This window comes from Perca fluviatilis, chromosome 10, assembly GCF_010015445.1.
Source record: "Perca fluviatilis chromosome 10, GENO_Pfluv_1.0, whole genome shotgun sequence".
Lineage (NCBI taxonomy): Eukaryota > Metazoa > Chordata > Actinopteri > Perciformes > Percidae > Perca > Perca fluviatilis.
The window spans coordinates 17,651,813-17,679,699 of NC_053121.1; the positions used below are offsets into that span (position 1 = coordinate 17,651,813).

The following is a 27,887-nucleotide window of genomic DNA, read 5'->3' on the forward strand; positions in this document are numbered from 1 at the left end:
GAAAAGACAGCTTGTTTCATCTTTTCAATCACATGTCATATTGTGTTTCTTTGGCAACCACTAGAGGCCGTGGTTTGCTAGATTGAAGTACAATTTGTCAAAACAAACAACACACGCCCAAGGACAAGGTTATGAGAGGGATGCTCTGAAAGGAATGAAGGAATTCAGATTGCATGTTCGGAAAGAGAAATCCAGTTTGAGCAAGGTGCTCTGTCCTCCACTGGGTGAAGAATGACAATGTTAATGGCGCTCTTGTGGGATGATGGATGTTATGATGTGTGAAGGGTTGTGTTTCTCCAGGGCCCAAGAGGTGTGCTTCCTCACTCTCCAAATCCTCCCCAGCCCTTTGATATCATGTCTTCCCTGCAGCGTGTTCGACCCTGGCAAGAACAGCAACACTTATCCTCCCCTCTGGAAGGAGTGGGAATTAAGTGTTATTTGTCAAAATGGTGGAAGCATGGAAGCCAGAGAGAGAATGATTCTCACAGATCTGGAGGTGCAACCTTGAAGAAACGCTCCTGCAACAGCCAAAGTCAGAGGGGTTGGCTGAACTGAGCATGTGTGTATTCCTGTGTCGATAAAGATACCACTGATGAAAAACAGTCGGTGTCTGAAGAAAAGTGATGGAGTTCTTTGGGCTTTGGGAGGAATTGCAGTAAAAGAGACGCATGTCTTCCAAACACAGCTAACAGAAAATACCGCAAACACATAAAGTTGTGTGAGCAGCTGAGAGACTTCATGTTTAATTTGCTCTGCCTTCAGCACTTCTGATTTAAAGTTCTTGGATATGCAGGGAATCTCAAACAGCGAGTAGCTTTTTTTTTTTTTATCCGAATATAGAGCTAAACATGACGCCTATAAATACGGACAGATACCCAAGGCAAAGCAGATATAACAGCTCATATTTTCTTCACAATTATCAAAGGGGGCAGCAGACTGCACCGGGGGAACAGGGGGGTCTAATTCCCTTCAAAGCGGTGCATGCAAGACCATCTCATATCACAAAACCTCCTTTGATCTCCCTTGGTAAAAGAAGAGAGGTTTTTCCTTTGCTTGAAAAAACAAACAGTGGCATTCTTTTCAATCGAGTCTACTGTATGTGCAGGCGCATATTTGTTTTCCCTTTTCCTGCTTTTTTTCCCCACAATCCCAATCAATTCCTGATGGAATTACTGCATTATTCCATGGAAACTGCCTAACATGAGCAGGTGTTTCAGACTCTCGAGCTGATTGCCAGACAGAGCAGGCCGGGGTGCAGCTGACTGTTAGCGCTAATCTAAAGTGACGGGGCCTCTGTAGCCGGGGAAAGAATAGAGGATCATTCTACTTTCCAGAGCTGCTCTAAGAGTTATCAGGTTAACCACAGGTTAAACACAAATCAGAGAAAACACTTAGATCCAACATTAATTGTTTTTTTTTTCAACTGCAGTTGATTAAATGGCACTGCATTTCATTGCTAAATACACAAATACACAAATACACAAATTAGCAATGTATAGCCTCAGCTGTATATCATATTGTTCATTGTACACAGATTTAACACTTTATGCACGGCTAAATCGTAAGAAGATGAAAGTACAGCATTCTTGGAGGCTGCAATAATAAAGCAAGAAGATATATTAGTCATATTTCATCCCTAACTATGCTGTGCTGCAGATAGTATCATTTGTCAAGATAATACTTTTTATAGGGCATAAATTAATGATAGATGCTGCTTCTCCTTCATGTATCATGTAGCCTCTGTGGCACACATTTATCTGTTTTATGAGCATTACAAAATCTCCACAAGTCATATGTCAACCAAGAGATATTTTTCACTTTGTATTCTTTCCCATAATTACATTTTTCAGTTTGACTCTCCTTTGTATGGCAATGTCAGAGACGTGAGAGTATCAACTTTGATTTGCCATCCGCCTCAGCGCAGCAGGTGTTTAGAAAGCCAAGAGACACTCCATAAATCCAATGAAGAACATGTTCATAGGCAAACAAAATGTCATCAATCCGACCATCTACCAAGTTTTCGATCGAAAGCAGAAACAGGCAGGAATCTCGCTCACATCTGTTTCTTGTGACTCCAATGGACAAAAGTCATGAAATCACTCACATGGAGGGATGGAGGGAGAGAAAGAAACAAGAGTCAAGGTGGTTTCAATTAGAGAGCTATAGATAACCCTTCATTTATTTGAGGCTTGGCCTCTAAGAACAAACGTTAAATTCACACCATTGGCTAATAGAGTCTTCCTTAATGAAAGCAGATACCTCTATCAGTCCTGGACATCATCAGCTGCTGGCTGTTTTTAGCCAAGTATCCAGCCATGCTGACAGGATGAAGGGTAAACATTGGGGAGGGCGCACGCAAGGCCCGAACCTGTACTCCCTGGGCTGAACCTCTGACAGAGAATAACTGAACGACTGCCATGGCAGCCTGGACGAGGAACAGAGAGAGGGCCACATCTGTTAGGCTCATGACTGGGCCGATCCACACCAAGTCTGTGCCCCTATAAGCAGGAGCTGAGACTAAAAGCAAAAGTCAGAGCCACTTTTAGACTTCTTCCACATCAGCCCCTTAGCCCAGCCCATGCTGTTCAAATAATCCTACATTCATCCCCGAAAAACATGATATCCCCCAATAAAGACCATGCTGTTTTTAAATCTTACTGACTGGTCACACTGTCAGGACAATAGCACCTAATATTGCACCACAGAGCAGTCTGCTAAAAGATGACAGCACTACTCAGTTTAACTTTTTGTCAGCGTTTTAATATTCCGAGGCGGAGGACGTATGAGTGAAACCTTATGGGCCAGGTGCATCCGCAGAGCAGCGTCAGAGTCTCTGATTGAGACACAGAGAGAGGAGGCAGACAATAGACAGGCTTTGTGAGGACAATGAAAAAGCCATGTGTCCACCTGGGCATTTCCAGATCCCGGGGTCAGAGATGTAAAGTTTCATAATGCAGTGATCACTCTGCAAAACCTAAACAAGCCTGTGATTTTAACATCGCTGCTCTCCACCTTCTCTGGAAAATGACTTATGTCTGGACCTCTGGAATGTGTTTATAGACAGCAGTCCACCTGACAAAACCATCGCCAGATATATGAACTACTGTCACCAGTCACTTCAAAGGTTATGCTCATATCTTCCGAAGAAGCTGCCGCTGTGTGTGTTCTGTCTCTTCCTAATACCGAATTCAACAGAGGGAAATGTACTTATTACCAACAGGCCTTTATCCTCTGTTTCCACAACATAGTAAAGTCACCGTCTATCAGAACTTGTCTTTATTGCTACCTGACTGTCCATTAATCCCCTCCACCTGAACAGCGATTGTCGAATCACATCTTAGCAACTGTAACCAGGAATGCCAGAACGAGCTTTGGATTTCTCCACATGTTGAAGTGTTGTGCACAAGACTGCAATAGGAGAGATATTTGACATCTAAAGAGTTCGGAGGGTCCTTTTGTTCCTCCGAAACCCAAAAACACAAGAACGAAGTGTAACAAATCCAATGGTCCATCTGCGCTTACGTAAGCTGCAATCGTTAACATTTCCAGCTAACTAGCGTTAGTAGTAGCGTTAGTACTTCTACACATTAACTAAATAAAGTTCTAACCAGGTCATTTTCTGTGTTACAGGGTATGTCTTGAAAAAACAAAAGCCCTGCTCACGACTAGCACATCCACAGTGTAGAATTCCCCCACTGTGTGTAAGCTGGTCCTGGATACTGTCAGAATTTAGGCTAACGTTAGCAGCTTTTTCCACGGTTATGTTATAAAAAAAAATTTAAAGACTCAACTTGGCGGTTACATGTTCCTTATCATACTTTAAATGCTAAGATACTTTTCTTTTAGCATGATGTGCTTGTAGCCATCAAGTGCACATTCAAGGCCCCTTTACAAGATTCTTGTTCTAAAATGATTCCGCTGGAAATATTAAGAAGTCAGACGGTCACAGCATTTTCAACAAACTCATGGAGCTAACGTCAGCTTAATTAACTAGCTACCGGTATACAGCTGCCTTACTAATGTGACCAGCTTAGGTCCATAATGATCAGACGTAATAAGTAATAAGACTTAATTAAAAAATTTTTTTTGAAAAATCCAACCTTTAAGGACACCACTTTTCTTTGTGAATGAATAACGTATCATAAAGAAATAAATGTTCTTCCTTAAAATACAGGGGGCATAAGTTAGTACACCCCTATGTTAAATTCCCATAGAGGCAGGCAGATTTTTATTTTTAAAGGGCAGTTATTTCATGGATCCAGGAAACTATGCAACCTGATAAATTTCCCTTGGCCTTTGGAATTAAAATAGCCCCACATCATCACATACCCTTCACCATACCTAGAGATTGGCATGGGGTACTTTCCATTAAATCATCTCTCAATGCAAATCAAACCAGCTATTAGGCTAACTGAAATAAAACCATGTCAATCTCTAGGTATGGTGAAGGGCATGTGATGATGTGGGGCTATTTTAATTCCAAAGGCCAAGGGAACTTTATCAGGATGCATAGTATCCTGGATCCAGAAATAACTGGCTTTAAAATAAAAAATCTGCCCTCTCTATGGAAAATTAACTGGGTGTTATTCCCTTGCCTATTTTAAGGAATAATATTTATATATTTACGATACATTATTCATTCACAAAGAAAATTGGTGTCCTTAGAGGTTGGATTTTTCCTAATTTTTTTAATTAAGGCATTAAGATCAATTCTTTTTTTTATTCCTCTTTTTAGTCAACTTTAGCATTGATGTGTACATTTATGCAAGCCACTGTATGATAACAAAATGCGCAGTTAATTAGGTAATGATTTAATAACATCGGTAAGATGGCTCCTCTGAAAGCTAACAGCTGTGCCATTCCGATGCTGTCCTGTCTCCAGTGAGATCGTAGGCCTTACAAAAGCTTTTCTATCCAGTCTGGAACTTCTGCATCTTTTCGGGGACTTGTGAACAATAAATCCATACTCATAGTTCCAGTATTGATAGTCTTGTTGTCCATATTTTATCCATCGACCATCCATTAACGTTAGCTTTGTTGCTAAAACAAAACAAAACAATTTATTAGCTTTCCCATGAGAGTCTAACCCAGGGGTCACCAACCTTTTTGAAACTGAGAGCTACTTCATGGGTATTGAGTCATACGAAGGGCTACCAGTTTGATACACTCTAAAATAACAAATTTGCTCAGTTTGCCTTTAGTTATATCTGATTATTAATGATTAATGATACTCATCTATGTGAAGACACTGATCATGTTAATGATTTCTCACAATAATTATCAACAATGACTTAACAAGGTGGGAAACAGATAATATCAATATTCAATTTTCAGTTTTAGAACAGGCCTGAGGGCTACTCATGTGGTCCTTGGGGGCTACCTGGTGCCCATGGGCACCGGGTTGGTGACCCCTGGTCGGAGGTTTGTTTACGTCGTGTCGGGTCAGTGTGTATTCTTTACTTCCCATCAAATAAAGTCGGAAAACGCATAGGTGACTGACCCAAATGCTCTCTGGAACTGCTTTGTTTATAAGTGTAAGGTTATTGCCAAGTGAAAGCTCCAGGCCCCCACTTCCAGCGCTGGTGTGGCTGGCCGACTGGCACTATATCCATGGTATTGGTAGGGGGATTACATTATTGCATGTGTTGTTTGGTTGTGAATGATCAAAAAACATCCCCCACTCTGCTTTTTTTTCACAAATCGCACCCCTGATATTTGTATATTTGAATAATCATAGATCCAGAATTCCTCAATAAGGGAGAACGAGCAGATTTGCTTCCGGCCCCTTTTCAGACAAAACCATGTTAAACTAAATATGAATCATAGAGTATTTTTACATACTTTAAAAAGTGTCTGGACTGGAACTTTAACTATCGGTCAATTGCACACAGGGCTCTGGTAGGGAAACAAGTTATGCACAATGAATTTCTAAAGAAGTAGTAAATACAAGTAAATGTTCACTCCAGCTCTCTGATAGCAGTTTGTGAAAAACCCATCACTCTGAGGCGTAAAGGTCTATTTCTGTCCCTCTCTTTATATACAAAGCTGCCTGCAAGTCCTCTATGAAATGCAGCTGTTGCCTTTACTAGAGCTGAGAGACTGTGATAATTAATAACCTCACTTGTGCCTCACACGCAAAAGCCAATAAGAGCATGTTTAAAGTCAAAAAACACACAATGCCTTGACAAATTGTTCCATATTTCCTCCATGAAGTTGCTGTTTTGGTCTGCGATAGCCAGCAAAGTTTCATATCCAATTTGGTGTGGCTGGCAGCAAGCTGATGTTGTGTACTCTGCGATATTGATTTAACTTTTTGGAAACATCAAATGAAGTCGATGATATCAGAGAATGATTTAAGAGGGATGTTGTCAGACTTTCAGAACGTGAAAAGGGCGGATGGACCCATTCACTTGTGAATTTGAGTGTCCTTTTCAAGTTTGAAAAAGCAAATATGCTCACAAACATGCAAGCATGCAAAAAGCAGAAAACATACACATGTACTCAGCTGTTCAACTATATGCCTTAAATTAGAGTGTGACTAGCTGTTAAAAGGAAATAGCTGCTGTCTCTTCCCACTGACAGATTTGAACCTGCACCCCCTGGAACCACAAAGGGTAGTCAGAGTGAGGGTTTGATTCCAACTCTGCATTGTAAAACAGACTAAAGATGTCTTTAACCACAGAGAAAAGGCCAAAGGGGCAGTGCTGTTTAAAACACACATTCACTACTTAACAGTCTTAAATATTTGCACATCTATCAGGCCACAGTTTAATATACATACTGGGAAATATACTTACTGAGTTAAATGTAAAGATTGTTTGTATGGTTATAGCTTAGTTTAGCAAAAAAGATTAGAAACGGGGGAAACAGCTAACCTGGCTCTGTCTAAAGGTAGAATGTTCTGCTAGTTGCTAAATTTAGTTATTTGTTCTGATCCTTGAAATAATTCAGATGCAAAATCTTATCATCAGCAGAACATTAAACACTTAAGTAATGAGCAGACAAAGAACACTTTTCATGAATATAATCAATTACACTCTCATAATCTATTGATTTATTGCATTTACACAGTGACCTTTTGATTTTGCCCAAAGTAGTTTAAAGGTCCTATGACATGCTTCCTTTTAGATGCTTTTATATAGGCCTTAATGCTCCCCTAATACTGTATCTGAAGTCTCTTTCCCGAAATTCAGCCTTGGTGCAGAATTACAGCCACTAGAGCCACAGCCCCTTATGACGTCATAAAGGGAAACTCCAGATCGGCCCATCTGAGCTTTCATTTTCTCAAAGGCAGAGCAGGATACCCAGGGCTTGGTTTACACCTATCGCCATTTCTAGCCACTGGGGGACCAAAGACATGCTGGGGGAACTCATATTAATGTTAAAAAACCCTCAGAACGTGACATTTTTATGCCATGGGAGCTTTAATTTCAGTTGATTTGTTTATTTTCTGTGAAAAGTCATTTTATAAATCAGTTTGGGTCTTACCAGCTCAATTGTTTTTTCTAATTCATATATCGTGGGGTTTTTCTGTGTTTTGTTACCTGTGCAGATAAATAAACTAAAAGTCAAACTTCTTTTCAGTTAATCATGGTTTGATCCTAAATTCCATGGAAACATCTAACCCTCTTGAACTCTCAACCAAAGCAACAGTGCACCATAAAGACACCGTTAAAAGCCAAATGGAAAATCAGAACGACCTGCAGGTAAACCAAAGAGCCTTTGTTCCACCACGGTGTGTCTGATAACTACTTTTATCTTTGCCCACATTTTTTCCCTTCTAATCCCCTGCACGTCGACTCAAACAAGGAAATGAAAACTCCTGTTTGATTCCATAAATCCATTTGGCACGTAAACAAGGCCTTCTCTCAGTGTGTGATCCCAAAGAGAGGCAGCGCCTCATCAAATTACCACTGCTATTCATATCTGCCTCCCCTCTACTGGAAAGATTTAGGTAGAAACCAATCCCATCTTTCCTCAACAATCTTCAGTCTCTCTTAATTGTCCCCTGTTTAACTACTGGATTAAATAGCATCAGACGTACAGCCAGCGGGAGTGAGATTAGGCTTTCTTAACGTAAACTATGGCAATAAAAATAACCTAAAAATGCAAACTTCTCTTTGCCACTCTTTAAACTTTCCCATCACTGTTGTGCTGTATATGAAACTTGTTTACACCAGCCAGAGGGAACAACAAAGTTTAATTGTACAACCCCCTATTTATTGAGCTAAATGTTTCTAATGGATGCTCTTACTGCAAACTTAATAGCAATTTTTCAATTGTCTAGTTTTGACATATTATAGATGTGCAAAACACAACAAAACTTTAACAGATTTTTTTTATGTATTTAATGCTTTTTTTAAACCATACACAATTTGGGTACAATTTCTTTGACTTGAATACAAATGTAATGGTTGGCCTTCACATGGCAGAGACGCCTAGTCGCTGCCCCCCACCCCGAGTAAAAACACAATGAACCAATGTTGTCCGAAAATAATTATGTTACTGAACATGTAATTTCTCATAACAAGTAAGAAGTAAGAGGTACAAGTAGCCATGAACAAAGCACCATAGTGTCTTTGTAATAGCAACGAGCAAATATCACCTCAGCTTGGCTTCGCTTGCTGACTCAGAAATAATTTACCCGGTGTGTTACAAGAAAAAGACAGAAAAAAAAATACATCTCTGACAAATATGGGGTCACACAGGTCTTTTCGTTATGAATCAAAACTTTGACACATTCTCGGCTTGTTCAGCATGGACCACAGGGATGGAGCAGCCAGAAAGTTTTTGGAAGACTCCTTTTCTTTGGGAGTTGTATCCTGGTGTCCTGGAGCACCGAAGTTTCAGCTTGCTCAGAAAATGTTTTACCTTACTATGAGTGACCTACAGCTTAGCACTGCATTACTGTCTCATTCATGTCGCAGACTGACAGTAAATGGAAATACATATATGGCTCAAATAGCTTTAAATATTGCAAGGCCTGATGTTAAAATTGTGTGTAATCAGTGTTTTGGCATTGTTATCCAACCGCTGCAACTGGCCAAAAGCAGAACACAAACATGTACAGTTTTTTAATCACATGAAACTTCACAAACTGAATACAAGATGGCATTTGTGTTTGTTTGGCTGCAAACACCTAGATTGATTAAGGCTTTGTATGAGAGTCGAACAACAGGTGTCTTTGTGCATATAAGGCTGCAGCGGGCAGAGAGCGGCCGGCGCTTAGGGTTTCACTCTTTGAAACTGATATGGGTGAGCTGCTTTTCTCAGGCCTAACCCCAAATCTGCCGTTGATGGACAGACCACCCAACTTTCAGCTCTTATAGGCGCACAGTGGGGCCACTCGCAGCAAAGGCAGCCCCCTGTCATTCTCCTTTGGGAAGGAAATGGATCAGCCGACTGTTTGTCAAGTACACTGTCAGGGTCTCCTTCGCAATCAAACAGCCAGATTTCCTAAACAACGGCATTACACTAATGGATACCTCTGGAATACATGCAGGGCTTTACAAACCCAAACCTTTACATCAGTCTTAAGATGGCTTAAAATGTGACAGCAGCAGCACCAACAGAAAAAAAAAGTTCATGCTTGTGTCTTTGTAGAAGTACAGAAAGGTATCTTGTAGGCAGAATAGGACAGTTTGATCAGTAAAAGTAGAATCCTGGAAGATAAATTACATTCATATGGTGATCTGTCCCCTTTGTCTCTCCAAAGAAGTCTCTGTTTCACTTTATTGTGTGACTTTATAGGAGGTTTCTGCCCTGTATTCTGATCAGAATAAAGATTCCCCCGGGGGTCAGAGGCGGAGGGCCGGGGGTTAGCCTCACTGGGCTGCTCAACTGACAGTGCCTCGTCGCCAAAAGTGGACTCAGACAAAAGATTCACGCCCATCCTCTTCTCTCCAAAAGAATCATTTCCCTAAAGTCTTCCTGATCAGTCACAGAGCAAACAAAGCCACCAAGTACCCTTGGTTTTGGTTTTATGTATTATCTTTTACATTTGTGTATTTTACAGCAAATGGTCACATATACTGGAGCAAAAAAAGATTAGAATTTAGTTCTGGTGCCCCCCCTTCTTTCCATCAATAACAAGAAGAAAACAGCCAAATGTTGAGTCAAATCGTGAGCCAAAAAACAAGCTGTTCTACCTCTTGTCCTGGCACATCAAACCCACTATCTTCTTGGACATAAACCCTTCATCTATCTTTCTACCAGATCTTTTTTTCTGTCAGAAGACATGTTGCTACATGTGTACTCGCCCTGCGCGCCTAGTTTACGAAGGGATACAAGTCGTGTTTGGCTGCTGAGGGGGGCAACCCTGTATAAGTCCAAATCCTAAACATATGTTCCCCCCTCAGTGGATGAGATCTGAGATACTGATAATTACTTTCATGGCTTTTCTGGGGTGAGCTCTTATGAGGGAACCCCTCCCCAATTAAACTGGGGCCCCATGTGTCTCTCCAATCAATAAAGTGGGAACCAGATAGAATAGCTCGGCCAACAAACAACACTATATAAGCCACACAAATTAAAACCTACTGTACCTTCAAGAGGGGAAAAAAACATACAATGGCTGGCCTGTATTAATGCAGTTTTTATCAAAATAAGTATATAATCCATATGCTTATGAAAACATGAAATATGTTCCAAGGGGCTTGAATTGGTGACTTTCCTACAGTAATCCAGCATATCTGCTCTGAAATAAATCAATCCTTTGTCACATAAATCATACAGCGTATTAAACAATGTGGGCTGAGAAGGAATTAAGCCCATGATTAATTTTTCTGTGGACATTTTTGTCAAAACGCTTACTTCATCCTACACTTTGTTCATTACTCAAACACATCTGGCTGACAGGTGCCCCGTCTGTTAAACGTTGAGTAATTTCATTCCAGCAAAGAGAAGCAAATGGAGAGGAATGGAGGATAATGTACTCTATCTTCTATCTGTGATGACATCAGGGCTCTGAGAGCTTGTTAGAGATGGAGAGTTAGAGCGGCGTTGCTCAGTTTCTACAGACAGTAATCCAGCCCACCGCTGTCAATGCCCTTTCAAAGCACTGATTACTCCATTTCCAAGGGCCTAATCTCTGTAAACAATCTCTGTTTTCATTATCTTTTAAACTGATTAGCCCTATGAATATAACTTTCCAGCGCTGGACTCAGACAGAAAAAAAAAGCCCTGCCATATTGATGCCAGCTGTAGCTGCATGACCTTACAAGAGAAATAAAGCTGTGATACAAACACAGATAGAGGAGTGGACTGGGGAAGAACATATGCGACTAAGACGTGCTTGAGAAGTATGACAGACGTTGGATAAAAAAAGATTTCCTCAGGGAAAATCCTTAACCTGCTTGTGGTTTTGCACAATTTGCAGCTGGATATTATAGTCTAAACCTGGGAATAAACAAAGTCTCAACCATTTTCTATCAGACTAGATTGACAGTTACAACACAAGAGGTTTTTGTAGTTGCTCTTACTACTATGTATCATATTTAATCGCAATGTTTGGACATGCAAAATTTTAAAATGTACTCTTGATTGATTTCCTTCTTATCTCTATCTTTCTTTTTATCTACTCTATTCTATGTCCTTCGTGCCATTGGAAATGAAACCTTGCTTTCCACCCCATCCCTTTTCTCTCCCCTCTTTCTGGACAGCACATGTCTCCATCTGTTAAGAAACACTTCCAATATGTTGAGAACAACATCTTGGCCCTCAGTCTCCTCCATCAGGATGTGATGAACGCAGTGCACCTGTCTCAGCCTCCAGCCTTGTTTCTGGCAGCGGAGAGACTGTCTCAACCGAACAACTATTCGCCCCTATGACATCAAAGACGGAGAAGTCAAAGACTTCAGATGAAAACAGTGGGTCTCTGTGCTTTCTTTTCCATTTTAGCCTCCCAATACAAATCATCAATACTGAACCTGCTGCCCCCATTAGTTCATTTGGCGTTTCCTCATTTGCCAAAAATAACTTTAAGTCAATTAAAACGTTTCTGGTGGAGGAACTGTTTAATGTCAATGAGCACGCGAAAAACATGCTTTCTGCTAATCCAATTTGGTAAACAAACTTTAAGCATTCACATGCACAGGCACACAATCACCCCAAACTGTAAATCACTCTAGACAGTAAATTACCTCCCCTAATATACCAGATCTGACTGTTCACTTAAGTCAACAGCACCGCGGAGAATAACAGCAAAACTACGTCAGAAGTTGCAGCAGTTTTGATTACAGAAACTGAGAAAGAACTCATCCAATCACGCCAGGAGAGTCAGCGAGTTGGACTCTGCCTTTGTATCGTGACACGAAGGAATGTTTAAGAGTGAAAGCAAAAAAAAGAACAATCTGCGTCACCGTGCTCTGAACTCCCCTCTTTAATTAACTAATGTATCTCCATTTGTCATAGCGTGACATTGCATGATTCCTAAGCAATCTGAGATGTTGGCTGGGCTATGAAAGGGGAAAACATCAGCACCCTCTACTGACGAGCCGGCCAGCTTCAGGGCCCCAGCGGACTTCGATTTCACTGCCTTTTGTTTACATGAAGGTTGCCTGTCTAATTATCATCTTATGATAATGCTGCAACTGAGCTGCCTGTAAATGAGGACCACATCCACCCTCTTCTCTGAGCTCAAAAACTCTATGCTATTTTGCATAGTTTTAGCCACTGTGACTGTTATTGAACCATAAGCATTATGAAAATGACAATAAAGTCAACAAAAAGTGTCGAAACCACACAGGGCTACACATTTAGGAACTTGTCCTAAATGAGTGGATAAATATAGTATATGCACACTTCTATCACTGTTTCTAACAACCACAATTTGGCTCCTGTTCTTAGGGACTGTGCAAAATTTATTACAGGGAAGGGTCAGAAAAAGGGGCGCTTTTGTATTTTTTTGTTTTTTGCTGAGGGGAGGGTTGTCCAAAAATGATTCATATTTTAGTTTGTTATTCCCTTGTGAGATTTATTGCAACATAAACATTTTTTAAAGTGTCTATGTGAAAATGATTGCTCCATTAGCAAGATTATCTTAAATTCATGATACATCTTTAGTAATCAGTGGTCAAAATAACTGTACCCTTTTGTACAGTAAGAGGGGTGTGTCGAATATTTCTCTTACTCAAGAGGAGGTCCGAAGAAAAATGTATAAACATGGGGACGGCCTTTCTTTTTTATAAAGAGAAACATTCAGCCCATCTCCCTAGTCCTATAATTTCTCTACAGTCCCTTAAGTACTCTGAACTTGACAGATGAGTTAAATCAAATTAAATAAATGACTTTAACAAATGACTTTCCTCCAGCTACGCACATATCAAAGACCATGCTGGCTAAAATAAAAGTGCACAGCATTTTATATCACCTCATAAGATTAGTGAGAAAGCAAATATAAACTCTGATTCCAGGAACAGTTATCATTATAAATCCTTCCCTCCCACATCTGCTTGGACATGAGGGGACAATAAGTCAGCGTAGCAGGTAGACATTTTTGGGATATATTTGTCTTTTCTGTGAAAGGGAAAGACTAAATATAAAGTGTGGGGTAAAGGTTTGCGTCAGCACCGAGATATTCTGAGATACGGGACGCCTGGCCTTTTTCATCTCTGTGTAACTGAACCTGCATCAGTATGTCACTGTCTCCTCAGCTAAACAAATTAGTACGTCTGATTGATCAAAGTTTATATGTGAGGGGGTATTTGATTTCAAACAGTGAGGGGGGAGAAGGAGGGAGGAAGAGAAAGAGAGGGGGGAGGAAATGTAAATGTAAAGACACGGGTTGAGAGGGTGAGGGAGGGTGAAAGAAAGAGAGAGAAGGAGAAAAAGAGACTGAGCAGCTGGATTGCCATGTAAATAGCTGTGCAGATAGGTAGGGTTGGGCTCCGTGCCAAAGGCTCTACAAAGGGCTCCTAACATCTGTTTGAGGGTAGATTCCTGCTCTGTGTTGTTGTAAGAATAATAGTCTCGCTCTGAGGGCCTGTTCCCTCATCAGACAGGATCATGATCACGCATATACACTCACTAACATCAGACCGCAGCCTTTGCAGAGCTGAGTAACACAAGTCGAGCTGTTATTGATGTTATTACACCGCACCTCAGTCATCAGTGTGGATGGACAGGTGGAACATCGTTCAGATAGTGAGGGCTCCTTTCAGCTTGTCAATCATGAAGCACGAGCAGACTATTAGACTCATTAGGCAGTACAATCCTAACTAGGTAAACCCATTGATGAATCAGTGGCTGTGGTAATGACCTGAAGAATCAGCGAGTAAAAAGTTTAAAAAAAAACAACCCTACTTATATCATGGATAAGTAGGACGTTTACACCATAAAATACAGCATTTCGTGTTCCAGTTATATTTAAGTCAGCCGACTAATGAAAACAGCAAAACCACAAGTTTGGATTATGGATAATTAACTGCTAAACCAAAATGTTGGAGACAAACTTAAAATATTCCTACCAAGGTTTTCCCATCGAGTAAAAAAAATAAAAGAAATAGTGGGACATCTCTGTTGGTGTGTCATGACAAGGATCTTTTTTCCCTCTCCCAAGAACATATGCAAGCAATTTGTACAACAAATGTTGGTTTTAGACTGTGTTCCTTGCATACTAGTGGCTTCTCAAAACCCGGAGGGCTCCATTCGTTAGTGCTTAAAAGCAAAGCAAACTCATTAATTAACACTATCTTTATATGGGGTGGCCAAGGAAAGCAGGCGCTGAAATGTTACACCATTACCTAAATTCGCATGCATCTGTCTGTGCCCCGGCGGCCACTCCCCTCCCACCCCTGCCCCTGCGCACACAGCGCCCTTGAACAAGGCCGAAGGACCACCTGCGTGAAAGAGGAGACCCTCTCTGTTATGTCTCTGCTAGGGAATGAAATAACACGGAATCCAGCTCTGCAAATAACTCACAGTGAAGATCATTTTCCACATGCTGCTTGACAAAAGGTAAAATAAGAACAGATGATGTCCTCTCTCCTCTCTCTCACTGGGAGTTTGTAGCTCTGCTCTGCAGCTAAACTCAACAGCCCTTACACTTGGTTGTGCTGCTTTGCTAGCCAGGAAACACAGGGGTCTGACCCCTTTAGTCGCCTTGTTAACCGAGTGGTATGAGATACAAGGGCTCATACCTAATAGCCGCTGACATTGAGTCCGACATTTTTTTCATGCCCTCACTTGGCTGAGGTTAAGAGGGGTTCGAGGAACCTGATCCCAGATCGGGTGATTATGTGTGAGCCATCAGAAGCAGCAGGAGGCCTTCTTCTAAACTAGGCATCCATCACAGTAGAGGGAAGCTGCAACTGGCTCCCCTGTAACCAGTATGAGAGGAAGGGGGCCCTCTGTTTCAGGACTTTCACATTCTTTACATGCAGAGGATAACATTTTTTGAGCATCTTGTTGAGAAATCTGCACAAATAATGCGCAACATCACAGAAGGGATTGCTTTGCTTTGAGATTTTTGGAAATACGTTTATTCTCTTTCTTGCCGAGAGTTAGATAAGAAGATCAACACCGCTCTCATGTTTGTCTGTCAAATATGAAGCTACCGCCAACAGCTGGTTAGCTTAGCTTAGCGTAAAGACTGGAAACAGAGGGAAACAGATGGCCCAAAAGCAAAAAACTACCAGCACTTTTCCCATTGTGTTTTATTTGTTTAATACGTACAAAAAAAAATCAAAGTGTTGGTTTTCTACCAGCACTTCTCAAGAGTTAGGATGTTCTAATCAGTGAGCTTTAGAGATGCTGGTAGGAAGATTTTGTTACCTTCTGACTGAACTAGGCTAGCTGTTTCCCCCTGTTTCCAGTCTTTATGCTAAGCGAAGCTAACCGGCTGCTGGCTGTAGCTTCATATTTACCATACAGCCATGAGAGTGCTATCGTGTTCTCATCTAACTCTCAGCAAGAAAGCATATTTCCCCCAAAAATATTTCTTTAACTTCAACAAGGACTCTACAGATTCAAACAAGCATCTCCAGCATGCTCCATAATCGAATCAAACACACCTCAGTCTGTACAACATACCGACCTTTGCTCACCCCTCTGAAGAGGACACATATGAAGTTTGTCTCATCCAAATAAACAGGTGAGGTACTTATTAGCCCCCAATTCCTGCTGCAAGTTAACTTCATTTTTTAAACCTCGACTCTCTGGCTGTGACTCATGGAAGAGCAACTTCAAAGCTGCAGCCATGCACTCGAGGTCATTATCTTCATTTCTATATCCTCTGCAGGTTCTCAGCATATGGTAACATTTTAACTTTGGATTTTTTTTTTTTTTTTGTGTGTGTGTCTGCAGCCATAAATCTGCCATGTCAACTATAAAATATAGCTGACCAGCAACAGATGTAGCTCTAATAGCTACCAAAAAACCCCCGAAATGAAATCAAAATTTACCACCTCTAGATTTTTATTCTAACACTTAATAGCCTGTAAGATTGATTTCAGTTTTGTACACAAGAGATGGACAGTAAGCGAAAGTCAGAACATGCTCACGAGGAGGGAAGAAACGGGGGTTGGGTGTTTCCTTTCAATTTTCTATTACTCTGTTTCAGTTGCTCAATCCCTTTCTTTCTTTCTTTCTCTCCTTCTCTCTTTTCTTTAATCCCTCTCCTTCCACCCTTTAGCTGAGACGAATCCTCCTTTCATCCTCTTCTGCAGCGAGGGCCCTGGTGTCTGTTCGCACAAAGCCTGACCATCCCTGACTCCTCGTCAACCCCTTGCCCAATTCATCAAGCAGAGGCCCATGGGCATTCATCACCCCCACCACCTTTCATATCCCGCACCAGCTGAAAGCCACTGTCCCTCCTCTGACTTCAATGCAGCCATGACACACCCGTGAGATTTATAGTGGCATAATTAGTAGCAGTGAAAAAGGCCTGCATGCTTTGGAGGGTCAATCATACTGTATCCCACTCAGAGGAGCTCTCAAAGCCAGTCACATCTGCCTCCAAATAAATTGCACCGCCGCCACAAAAGTTGATGAATTAGCCAAAAGCAAGAAGCTGGGAAATTTATCAAAGCCTTACGGTGACATCAAAACAATCATACATACTTTGGTTAATTTTAGCGTCCTATTTGTCACCATTCATGGAAGCATCATAACTCCCATTTCTCTACAGGGAAGCTGCTGCTGCTGCCTGAGATGAGCAGCTCTAAGGAGAGAACTCCCCCTCAAGACGGGGGTTTCCGAAAACAGCTTGAAGGAGGTCTAAAATAACATGCCTAATAGTTAAACGGTGTTATTGATGTAATCATGCCCTCCCCTCCCACCTGTCCTGCTGTCACTGATATCTCAAGAACAGTGAACTAATTAAAACACTCCTGGAGTTTGTTTTCATTTCGATCCTCACACAGAAATAAAGTCTTCACTAAACAGCTGCGGTTTATATATTTTTTCTGAGAAGCCACAAGTTGGGACCCGTTGCCCCACTGTGCACAGAAGAGATGCAAAATCCCCATTCAATCATAAATTACACCTATTCTTCATTATTCCTGTTGTGGCTTTCTCTGCGTTCCCTTTCATGTGTATGGTGGCAAAGCTCACTGTGCACCTGGGCTTCAGCTGACATGAGATGTGAAGTAACTAAGTACATTTACTCAATCAATGTACTTGCTTTGATTGTACTTTACTTGAGTATTCAAGTTTAATGCCACTTTATATATTTGACTGCAATAGTTACTTGGTGCTTTACAGATTATGATTTTACATCCATAACATGTGATCATCTTAAACATTTTTTAATAAAAGTTCAAATTAGCACCACCTCAACAGAAATATGCTACTTTCAGTACAGTTTTTTTGCGTAACGAGTACATTTTTCTACTACTTTAGTAAAAATGTTGACTGCAGGACTTTTACAGTAGTTTATTTTTTTATATTGATTTTTAACAATGCATGTATGTTTTGTTACTTTTACTAAATTAAAGGATCTAAATACTTCCTCCACCACTAGTGCTAGTCCAGGGAGGATGTCTTGTTGTGAATTATGACAGTTAAGTAGTTAAATATATACCTTTATATCTTTCTTTCAGAGTGTGTGGTGATTTCTCTCCTGTTTCATGTAGTTACATAATTACTAAGCAGCAGGACTCTTGTGGAGAGGCAGCAGCTTATTTGAAACTTTGCACAAAAGTCAGTTGGGGAAATCAACGTTTTGAAAGATTAATGTTGGAGAGGTTTTAAAAGAAATTCTAAATCTAACAGAAACTCTGATGACTCCAGAGGTTCATACAATCTCTGCAGCAGTCAGATTTGATACTACACGTCATCAGGATTTGTATTTTCCCTTTTTTTTCCCCTTCCTTGCCAGTAGTACAAGTGGTTAAGCTGCTGGTTTGCTGGAGCACATTGCAAACGTTGTGCAGAGGGGCGAGGAAGCACCTGCTTCCAACAAGGAGGTGGAGAAAATGCTCTCATGAAAACGTCCAGTGGTTGGCACTGATACTTGTGCAGGAGGTTGGATTGATCTGAGATTGTGCACAGGTTATTTAGATAATCCTGTGGGGTTAAACGTTCGCCTGATGCTTTGTGGTTCTCCTTTCTTTTCCTTTTTTTTGTTTCAAGGAGAGGCTATGGTGTGACCAAAAAAAAAAAAAAAAAAACAGCCAGTAAATTATGGATTGGCTTTGTGGTGGAATGGTTGTTGCAGTTTATGATAAAAGTAGCTTTTCGGCTTTGTGCCAGCTGTCATTTGTGTTTGAACAATGATGATCTTTGCTTCTGCATCTGTGTCGCATTTTAATGCACCACGAACTGTTGCCAGAGTTCCCTGCGCCAGGATGGGCGATGTGGTTTTATCAGACAGCGTCGGACCACAATCAGGAGCACAGGAGCTATGAGAAGATACTTCTGGACTTGGATTTGCTTGGTCGGAAGATAGATACAGCTTTCAAAGAGGGCAGTGACAAAAAAAACCAAAAAAAAACCTGTAGACAGCGGCATCATCAGTGGTAAAAGTTGGACTGAAAGTTCACATTCAGTGAGGAAACTGATGCGCGTAAGAAGGGATGCCAGCCAGGCGTGGCTTGTGTTTGAATATCCAATGTGAGAATACGTGGGGAGTATGTATATAATAGAGTCTTTCCATCTGATAAACAGAGATATCAAACTGATGATTATAGCAAAGGACGATCAATAACCCGAAAGGACGCGGCTGATTTTGGAGGAGCACGGCGCGCTGGGTACGCTTTGGACTTTTCTCCCTTCTTGAGTCACCGAACATTTGAAATGCCTCCGCTTAATTTGACAGCTGTGCACACAATGGCAGAGGTCGGGAGTTTTTTGGGGACACTCGACTTGGATTTACAAAGCTTTCCTGCACTCGGGAATATGCCCTTACCGGAGTCTCCAGTGGGCTTGAATGAGCGCCTTGGGCAGATTGAAGGGAGGCTGCAGCGGGGGTCGCCGACGGATTTCGGGCACCTCAAAGGGATCCTGAGGCGGCGGCAACTCTACTGCAGGACCGGCTTTCAGCTGGAGATAATCCCCAATGGGACTGTGCATGGGACAAGACAGGATCACAGCAGATTTGGTGAGACTATTTCTTTAGCATTTAACTTGTTCTAAATCTGAGAAATTCGACAGATTGAAGATTATGCCATATCGTGTGTCTGTCTCAGCTGACACAAATGTGCCTTCCGTTTAATAGTACCAACCAATTAACAGCTTATTATATACAATCACGGTTAGAGAGGTATACATTAAAAGGGATGAACCATGGCCTCCGGTAAGCAATTATCAATAGTATTCCATTTAATTACAGTTTTGCCATGTAATATATCGTGTAGCCTACTATCACTAAATATCATTTTCACCGCTGTCACTCTAAAACTGGATGAAGTGCGTTTAATTCAGAGGCTTTTTCCTGACGCACATCCCCAGCGAATACTCATTCGTGCGTCACTGTCACCTGGCGCGCAGGAAAGCAGCGCCACACACCTTTTTTTTTTTTCCGGCAATCCCCGCTGCGCGTGGGGGGCAGGTGTCTCTCCTTCAGCCGCAAACAAGCAGCGCGTGCGCGTCTCGCAGTCACAGCAACAAGTCGCGCGCGCCCCCGCAGCTCTGAAGATTTGGTACTAATCGATGTAAATGGAGCGAGGTGCGGCTCGCGGGAGAACGATAAACAAATGAGGTCAGAGGGCAGACACGCACATGTCTCGCGCCTCATATCCATGCGGTCATCTCACAGGTGCACTTCGCTGCGGAAGGAGCGGAATAACCCGAAATTAAAGCATGACCGCTGCGGAATTCAGGGAAGGTTTAATGTTCAGACTTAAGCCAAAAGAAGCCGGTTTACAGGGATGGGTGGTCCGCGTGTTTGTTTCTGGCTTCACTTAGTTATAAAATGCAAGGTCTTTGCAGAACTGCAAGGAAGACATGGCTTTGATTAGAGGGATACGAATCACACTCCTAGCCCCACAAAAAAAAAATGAGAGGGCTCTTCTCTGTCATCCTCTGGCAGCAGATGAGCTCGGGGAGATGGGGACCAGGTGGCTGTAAGCTGGCCTGTGCCAGTCAGCACAGGCCAGCTGGATCCTCTCTGGCTAACCTCTGCATCACAACAACGTTTCATTGTACCGGTTGTTCCCCGTGCCTTTGAAGTCACACTTTACGGTAACTGCCAAGTGAGTCAGCAGCAGCCCACTAAACAACTTACCCACATCTCAGCTTCATGAAAGGGACTTCTCAGTCTGTATTAGAAGCCAGTGGGAAGTCCCAAAGACAGGATGCACAAATTTATGGACACCACATTTGATTTAATGAGTGATGTGTGCACTTTAAAAAAAAAACCTCAATCAAGTCTTTTCTGCTGTAATGGAAGACAAAATAAGTTATGTTGTGATCTTAAAACAGCATTGTTTTCAATAGTTTAATGGAGATGCGAGCAGTTTCCTCCTTTGAACATTTGGGATAATGGTGACTATGAAGCCACATGACAGGAGGAGCAGTAAACCACCAAAGCAAAAATAAAGCTCCCAAAACCAGTTAACTGGTGCACATTTTGACTGGTCTGCTGTCACACAAATGGAGGCCACTTGCTGGGGAGGGGGTGGTTTGCTTGTGGGCTCCCCTGACTGTTTTTTGTGCGTTGTGTGTGCATTGTTTGACCTCAGGTATCCTGGAGTTCATCAGTCTGGCAGTGAGTCTGGTCAGCATCAGAGGGGTAGACGCTGGACTCTACCTCGGCATGAATGAGAAAGGAGAGCTCTATGGGTCGGTGAGTCGAAAAAACCTCTTCCTTTCATTTCCAACCCCGCCCTCGCCATGCAGCCCAGGGTCTCATTCACAACAAGTCTGGCACTCGACACACGTTACTTGTTTTACGGAATGCACTATTTTCCAGCCACTCTCAGAAAATGAACTTTTTTTGTCTTTCCTTTTCTTTTTCTTTTTTACAATACACGTCGGTAGTGAGCTATCAAAAATACGTTTTCAGGAGCAATCTGAGAGCCTGTTTGTTATCAAGGTTCCTGTATGCGGCAGATGGGAAAACCACAGTGAGACAAAACAAGTATGTTTCTTTTACAGAGTCTCACACTCTCTGTCACATACTTCCCTCTTCTGCAGTATGGGGACCAGAGTAATTAATAAAGACAATATATCCAATAAATAATGACCAAAAGCAACAGCGTCTGGCAGTAGCAAAGAAAACTAAATTAGAAACTTAACATATTTGTTCATTGTTCATTATTGTTTTCCACGCGAAGGGATACAAGGGAAAGCAGAATTTGCAGCTTTAGAGAGCAAACCAACCTCTTCATTTAGTCTCGAGATATGCAGAAATATTTACATTTTTTTCCCAAAGTGGAGACAGAAATGTTTGGAGTCACTTTGGATGTGTGCTGTGTGTTGAATTTGGTGGAGATCACCTCTCTGTACACAGCTGGACTCAAGTTCGGACTGCAGCGTTAAATATATTGTGCTTTTCCACAGTAAATGTAGTATCTAGAGAACATTTAGGATGGGTTTTTTTTTTTTCATCCTGGCTGACTTTCTCTGATATGCGGTCGGTATCTGGAGACATAGAGAGAGGAAATGGAAGAGATAAAGACAATCAGGGGGAAGTATGTGAGGGTTACCTGTATCAGGTGTCCCAGGGCATTACCTGAGGGCCTCTCAGGGCTCAGACTCCCCCTGGCTCTGGACATTTCAAACAGAGGCTACTTTTTAAGCACCGCCATTATGTTGAAAGTGCAGATATTGTTACTGCGTGCTATCAGAGTCTGGCATCCTGAAGCTTTGACCCTGGGGGAGGGGGGGTGGGGAGTGAAGGTGGGAGGCAGTGATTTGTGGGGGTGGGGGTAATTGCACACCTGACTGAGTCACCTGACTGAGAGAGGGAGCGATGTAGACACATCTGTCTGGAGCTGAGAGGCCAGGAGGTGGAAGGGGGAGGGGAACAGGTAGAAGGGTGCTTCCGTCCCACAACTGCCAGACCTTGACAAGCTTTTGATCCGATGAGGTTTATGTGTGTGTGTGTGTGTGTGTGTGTGTGCGTGCGTGCGCGTGTGTGTGTGTGTGTGTGTGTGTGCGTGTATTAGGATGGAGCTGGCCCAGTCATGTGCCCTCAGGGCTGTGTTTACAGACAACAGCTCCACCACATAGCCGCAGCCAAGCACAGCCTGACAGCCAATCAACAAAATTGCTGCTGGAATAAAAACCGAGACTCTTGCACAAGCACTTGCTACAACTGTAACGTGTGTTAAAGGCAGAGACTGACTGATCACGAACATTTATCTGTGCTGTGTAGAGAAGCCACATCCTAACAGCCAAAAAACGAAGTCAGAGTGTGTCAAGGAGGGAAGAGTGGGAGACATAGTGACACCCTCGAATAGGGTTCACATTTGGCCTTCGGTGATACCCCTGACTCCACTGAGTTTCGACCCTCTTGCTGCATGACTGACTGGTCTTGGCAGCAGAGTAGCTCTAGCCCTGATGTCTCTTATTGTTCCCACACACTCACTCAGCCAGCACACTCTCACCTGCTGAACCCGCAGCCATCGCTCATGCTGCGCTGTCAGTAAAGACCGAGGCTTTGAAAGAGGCTGTGTGTGTGTGTGTGTGTGTGTGTGTGTGTGTGTGTGTGTGTGTGTGTGTGTGTGTGTGTGTGTGTGTGTGTGTAACAAAGTGAGAGAGCGAGGGAAGATTGTACGCCTGCTCACTGTTCTTGTTGCATCACGGGAGGGAAACAATTCTCCATTCACAACTAGAGGTTAACAGGTCTTAGGAATGGGTGTGGGGCGTAAAGTGGAAAGCACCTCGTAATGACTTCCCCACTTTTGTCATAATGAGCACCTGCCTTAATGAGATCCTACTGGTTCACTCAGCTTTCACATGCAGTCCAGAATAGGTAATGAAATACACAAACTAGCACATGAGGAATCGGGATGCAAAGTGGCATCACCCATCTCAATCTCAGCTGCTTTTATTCATGTTTCTTTCTCATGCAAATGTGGTGCGAGCGGGACTTTTGCATATGACTGATGTGCTGTGTTCTCTATCCGGCAGAAGAAGCTGACAGCAGAATGTGTGTTCAGGGAGCAGTTTGAGGAGAACTGGTACAACACCTACGCTTCAACTCTGTACAAGCACACAGACACGGGACGCTTCTACTACGTTGCCTTAAACAAAGACGGCTCGCCCAGGGAGGGCAACAGGACTAAAAAACACCAGAAACTCACCCACTTCTTACCCAGGCCGGTGGAGATTGAGAAGATCCCTCAGGCGTACAGGGACTTATTCCAGTACAGGTGACCAGTGCTTACACTTGGAGAACTGGTTACATCCGGAGGAATAGACATAAAACAAGAGAAAGGGGGTGTTGTGGATATTTTGGACCTGGTACAGAACTGTTTACCCTCAGCTCCCCCTGAGGTCACTGTGTTTGTGCCTTGGCCCACTGCCAAGCACTGACATAAACATTGTGCATGTTCCCTGGATGTCGGCGGGAAAGTTATCTTGTAAAACCACTGCATGGACGTGGACGGAGAAGGCCCGCATGACCGCCCAGCTGTGGGCTGATCCAATCAGGTGCCATGTTTTCTCAATAACCACTTTTTAGAGATAAATGCGTAGATACTGAAATGAATAGTTGACTATGAGAAGACATTCAGGAGCTCAAAACGACGGGAAGCACTGCAGACGTCACATTGTGCATTTGTCTCGCACTATGCACAGTTAAATGTAAGAAAGGGAACATTCCACATACACAGAGATCGGAGAAGAGGAAACTATGTGTTCCACGCATGTGACGCAAGTGACAGGTTTGGGGATAGTCAGGTACTAAAGAAGAAGAATGTCTGCGAGGCAGAGATCAAACTGTTAAAAGGCGAACTGAAGTTTTATTAAGTCATCTTCAAAATCAAAGATGAAAGAGGGGAATACAATCTCTAAGATGAATGTGTGATAGATGAAAGAGCACTTACTGCACATCCCCAGTCCCAGCTGTAGGCTCACTTACTCTCCCATTTAATCATTTGATTCTAATGATCTCATTCATCACATTTAAATAAAATATCAAGCGGCGTCTTGTAGGAATTGTATGCAAAACAAGTGATTAAGCTCGGGACAAAAGCACTTCTCTGACTGTGGTTGTAAAGAATTGTGATGGGCTTTTTTTTTTTTTTAAAGGATGGTGACTTGTAATGTTCAAAGTGTCAGGAACATTACTAAAAATGCAAGCAGCTGAGGTGTACATATGGGTGATCCTATTTATGAGATGTACAATATATTTATTTTCTACATATAAAGTATAAATATAAATCTATATATTTATTTATTGCAAAGACTTTATTTTGTAATGAACTTGAAGTTATCTGGACTGTAGATTCTACTGAAATTACAAACACTCAAAACAACTGCAATGAACATGACAATAAAATTGTCCTGCTATCGAGAACTCATTGTGAGAGACTATTTTTGCTTTGCTAAAAATCTGATGTACCAATTAAAACCAGATGTAGAATCTATGTGAATGTTGCCTTTCTTTCCTTGTATTTTTTTTTTTAGCCATGCTAGCTAGAGGACAATGTCGGTCAGTCGGACTTTGGTCCAGACTTGAATATCTCAACTGCCATAAAATCTAGTAGACATTCATGGTCCCCAGAGGTCGACTCTTATTGACTCTCTTATTAGCTTTTCCTCCAGCGCCACCATGAGGTTTACATTTGTGGTTTTTACCTGATAATTAACAGAGCCATCTTAGCGACATTGAAATGTAGCTTTCCTTTGTCTGGACACAAACAATTTAGGCTTTTTCTGATGTAAGATAACTTGATGGAAGACCATTATTATGCCGCACACTCATTATTAATAAAATACCTTTAAATGTTTTTAAAAGCAATGACTGCATGGCATTTTGTCCTGCTGTCCAAAAGATGGAGGTTAAAACATACCGCAGATTTTTCTCCCAGAGGAGAACACGATACAATCCCATGCCAATTTGCCCTCATAAACCCTTTACCAAGTAATGTGCTCAGGCCCTCTCTGTCTCCATAAGGTCTTAGTCAGCCTACATCCACCGTACAAAATCGGATTCCTTATGCAACTGGATCCCGGCTCCTAATTGGCTTTACACATCAGCATGGATTTAAAGCAGTGATTGGTTGTTCATTGCAGGGGCCTCACAGACCCCACTATGGTGTAGTCTGCAGCCTTTCAATGGACAGAAACAGCTGCCTGCCGCAGAGAACCAGCAGGGATGTGCCGCAAACCTGGAGTGGTGGTAATCTAGGGCTGAGAGGGGATGGGATCAACATTTCAACATCTGCAATAGTTGTAATGTTTCTCCACTGGCAGATATTTGTAAGCTGTGAGAGCAAGCTCCCCTGGGGGGGAAGGGAATGGAAAAGTCAAAGACATGCAGGGGAAAACCCTGGCAGACTGAGAAATGAAAACAATACCGGCAGAGGGAAAAATAGATGAAAGATTGAAGGGAGAAGAGTGTGGGACCAAAGGCACTAAGTGCTATGGGTGTGAAATACAGGGACAGTGCATCAGCATGTGTCAGCTATCTGCTTTCCGACTGTTAAATGAATAGTGCTACATTTTCGGAAATATGCTTAGCTTTCATGCTAAGAATTAGATGAGAAGATCAATACCATTCCCATATCTGCACCATAAATATGAAGCTGGAGCCAGGAGACTGTTAGCTTAGCATAAAGACTGGAATCAGGGGTAACAGCTCACCTGGCTCTGTTTGAAGGTAAATAATAAATAAATCTTCACCATTACCATTACCAGTTACAGAGTTAGCGCTCCAGAGAGCACTGACAATTTTATTTTACTGCTCAAATTTGCTGCTAAAGACACAACTTTTGAATTTAGTGTCTATATTCTGCTCGTCAGGTGGTTTAAGACACTGACCACATACTACAACGTGCCTGATTCAAGTCTGGCTCGGGACCTTTGCGGCATATCATTGCGGGGCTCTCTCCACCGATTTATTCTCATCTTCATCGGTCAACTGTCTAATAAAGGCATAAAATGCCCCCAAAAATACTGCCCAATATTGTGTTATCAGATATTATTGGTATAAAAATTGGTATAAGCCTAAAAAAATCCACCATCTGTCAGGCTTCAGATAGGTTATCATGCAGGTGCATAAAACAAGTGTTTTATCCAGAATCACCAAAATCTACCAACATTCCCCTTTATAATTTCAGTCAAAGGAATGCACTATATACAGTATTATTTGTCAATGTTTCAATCCTTAAAGGTCCCATGGCATGCTAATTTCACTTTATGAGTTTTTTTAACATTAATATGCGTTCCCCCAGCCTGCCTATGGTCCCCCAGTGGCTAGAAATGGTGATAGGTGTAAACCGAGCCCTGGGTATCCTGCTCTGCCTTTGAGAAAATGAAAGCTCAGATGGGCCGATCTGGAATCTTGCTCCTTATGAGGTCATAAAGGGAAAGGTTACCTCCCCTTTCTCTGCTTCGCCCGCCCAGAGAATTTAGCCCACCCATGAGAGAGAGACATCATGGCTTTCAAGCAAACAAAGTGGCAGTTGGTCAAAGCCACACCCCCACCCTCCACCTTGCCCCCCCCCCCTCTCTCTCCTCCTCAATAGAGAGCCGAAGTCCCGCCCCTTTCGGTGGACCTCATGGGACCCAAACTGAATTGAGCCATGGATTACAAATAGGTTTGTCAATTTAAAAGATAATTTTTCAACCGAAGAAAGTCTCAGTTAGCCGTAGGTTTGTCATATGACCACTTAGTTTTGTGTGAAACCGCTCAGTGAACTACATCTCCCGTCTCACACAATCTACCTCACCTAGCTTGATGCTCGGCTTGCTCGCTAGCTAGCTAGCTTAGCTCTGTTAAACAACACATGTAACGTTATCTTACCCGATGTGTTTTATCCAGTGAAGTGTTTTCAGCAGATAAGCAAAAGAACAAGCAAGATCCTCTGCTCATTAGAGTAACGTTACATCAACGTCATCCATGAAGTGTGTAGTCTTTCTAATTACGTATTTTCACAGTCTTATACTTCAACAGTTTAACAATAACCTGATACTTGAAAAATAATGTTTTAAATTGACGAACATCATATTTGTAATCCATGGCTCAATTCAAACGGGATCAAAAAATAATTATCTCTCCATTGACCCTCATTCATATTTTTTCTAAAGATAGGTCCCATTGGCCGGAAGTAGAAGGGTGTGACTTCGGCTCTCTATACCTACAGACACAGAAATGGCACATACTAAGGAGAGCTCATTGTGGGACTGGCTCTAGTGGCTGTAATTCTGCACCAAGGCTGAATTTCGGGAAATAGACCTCAGATAAATTATTAGGGGACCACTAAGGCCTATATAAAAACATCCAAAGAGCACCATGTCATGGGACCTTTAAAAACAAATGATTCAAACACAAGAGT

General features: G+C 42.1%; 1 protein-coding gene across 1 annotated transcript; it reads left to right on the forward strand.

Annotated features, from left to right (window-relative positions):
• The first annotated feature begins 18,384 nt into the window (after positions 1-18,384).
• Positions 18,385-24,984, forward strand: fgf16 (fibroblast growth factor 16). Its single transcript, XM_039812575.1, has 3 exons — positions 18,385-19,537; positions 21,120-21,223; positions 23,515-24,984. Exons 1-3 carry the CDS (start codon positions 19,234-19,236, stop codon positions 23,758-23,760), a joined length of 654 nt encoding a protein of 217 aa, XP_039668509.1. The 5' UTR covers positions 18,385-19,233; the 3' UTR covers positions 23,761-24,984.
• The last annotated feature ends 2,903 nt before the right edge of the window (positions 24,985-27,887 follow it).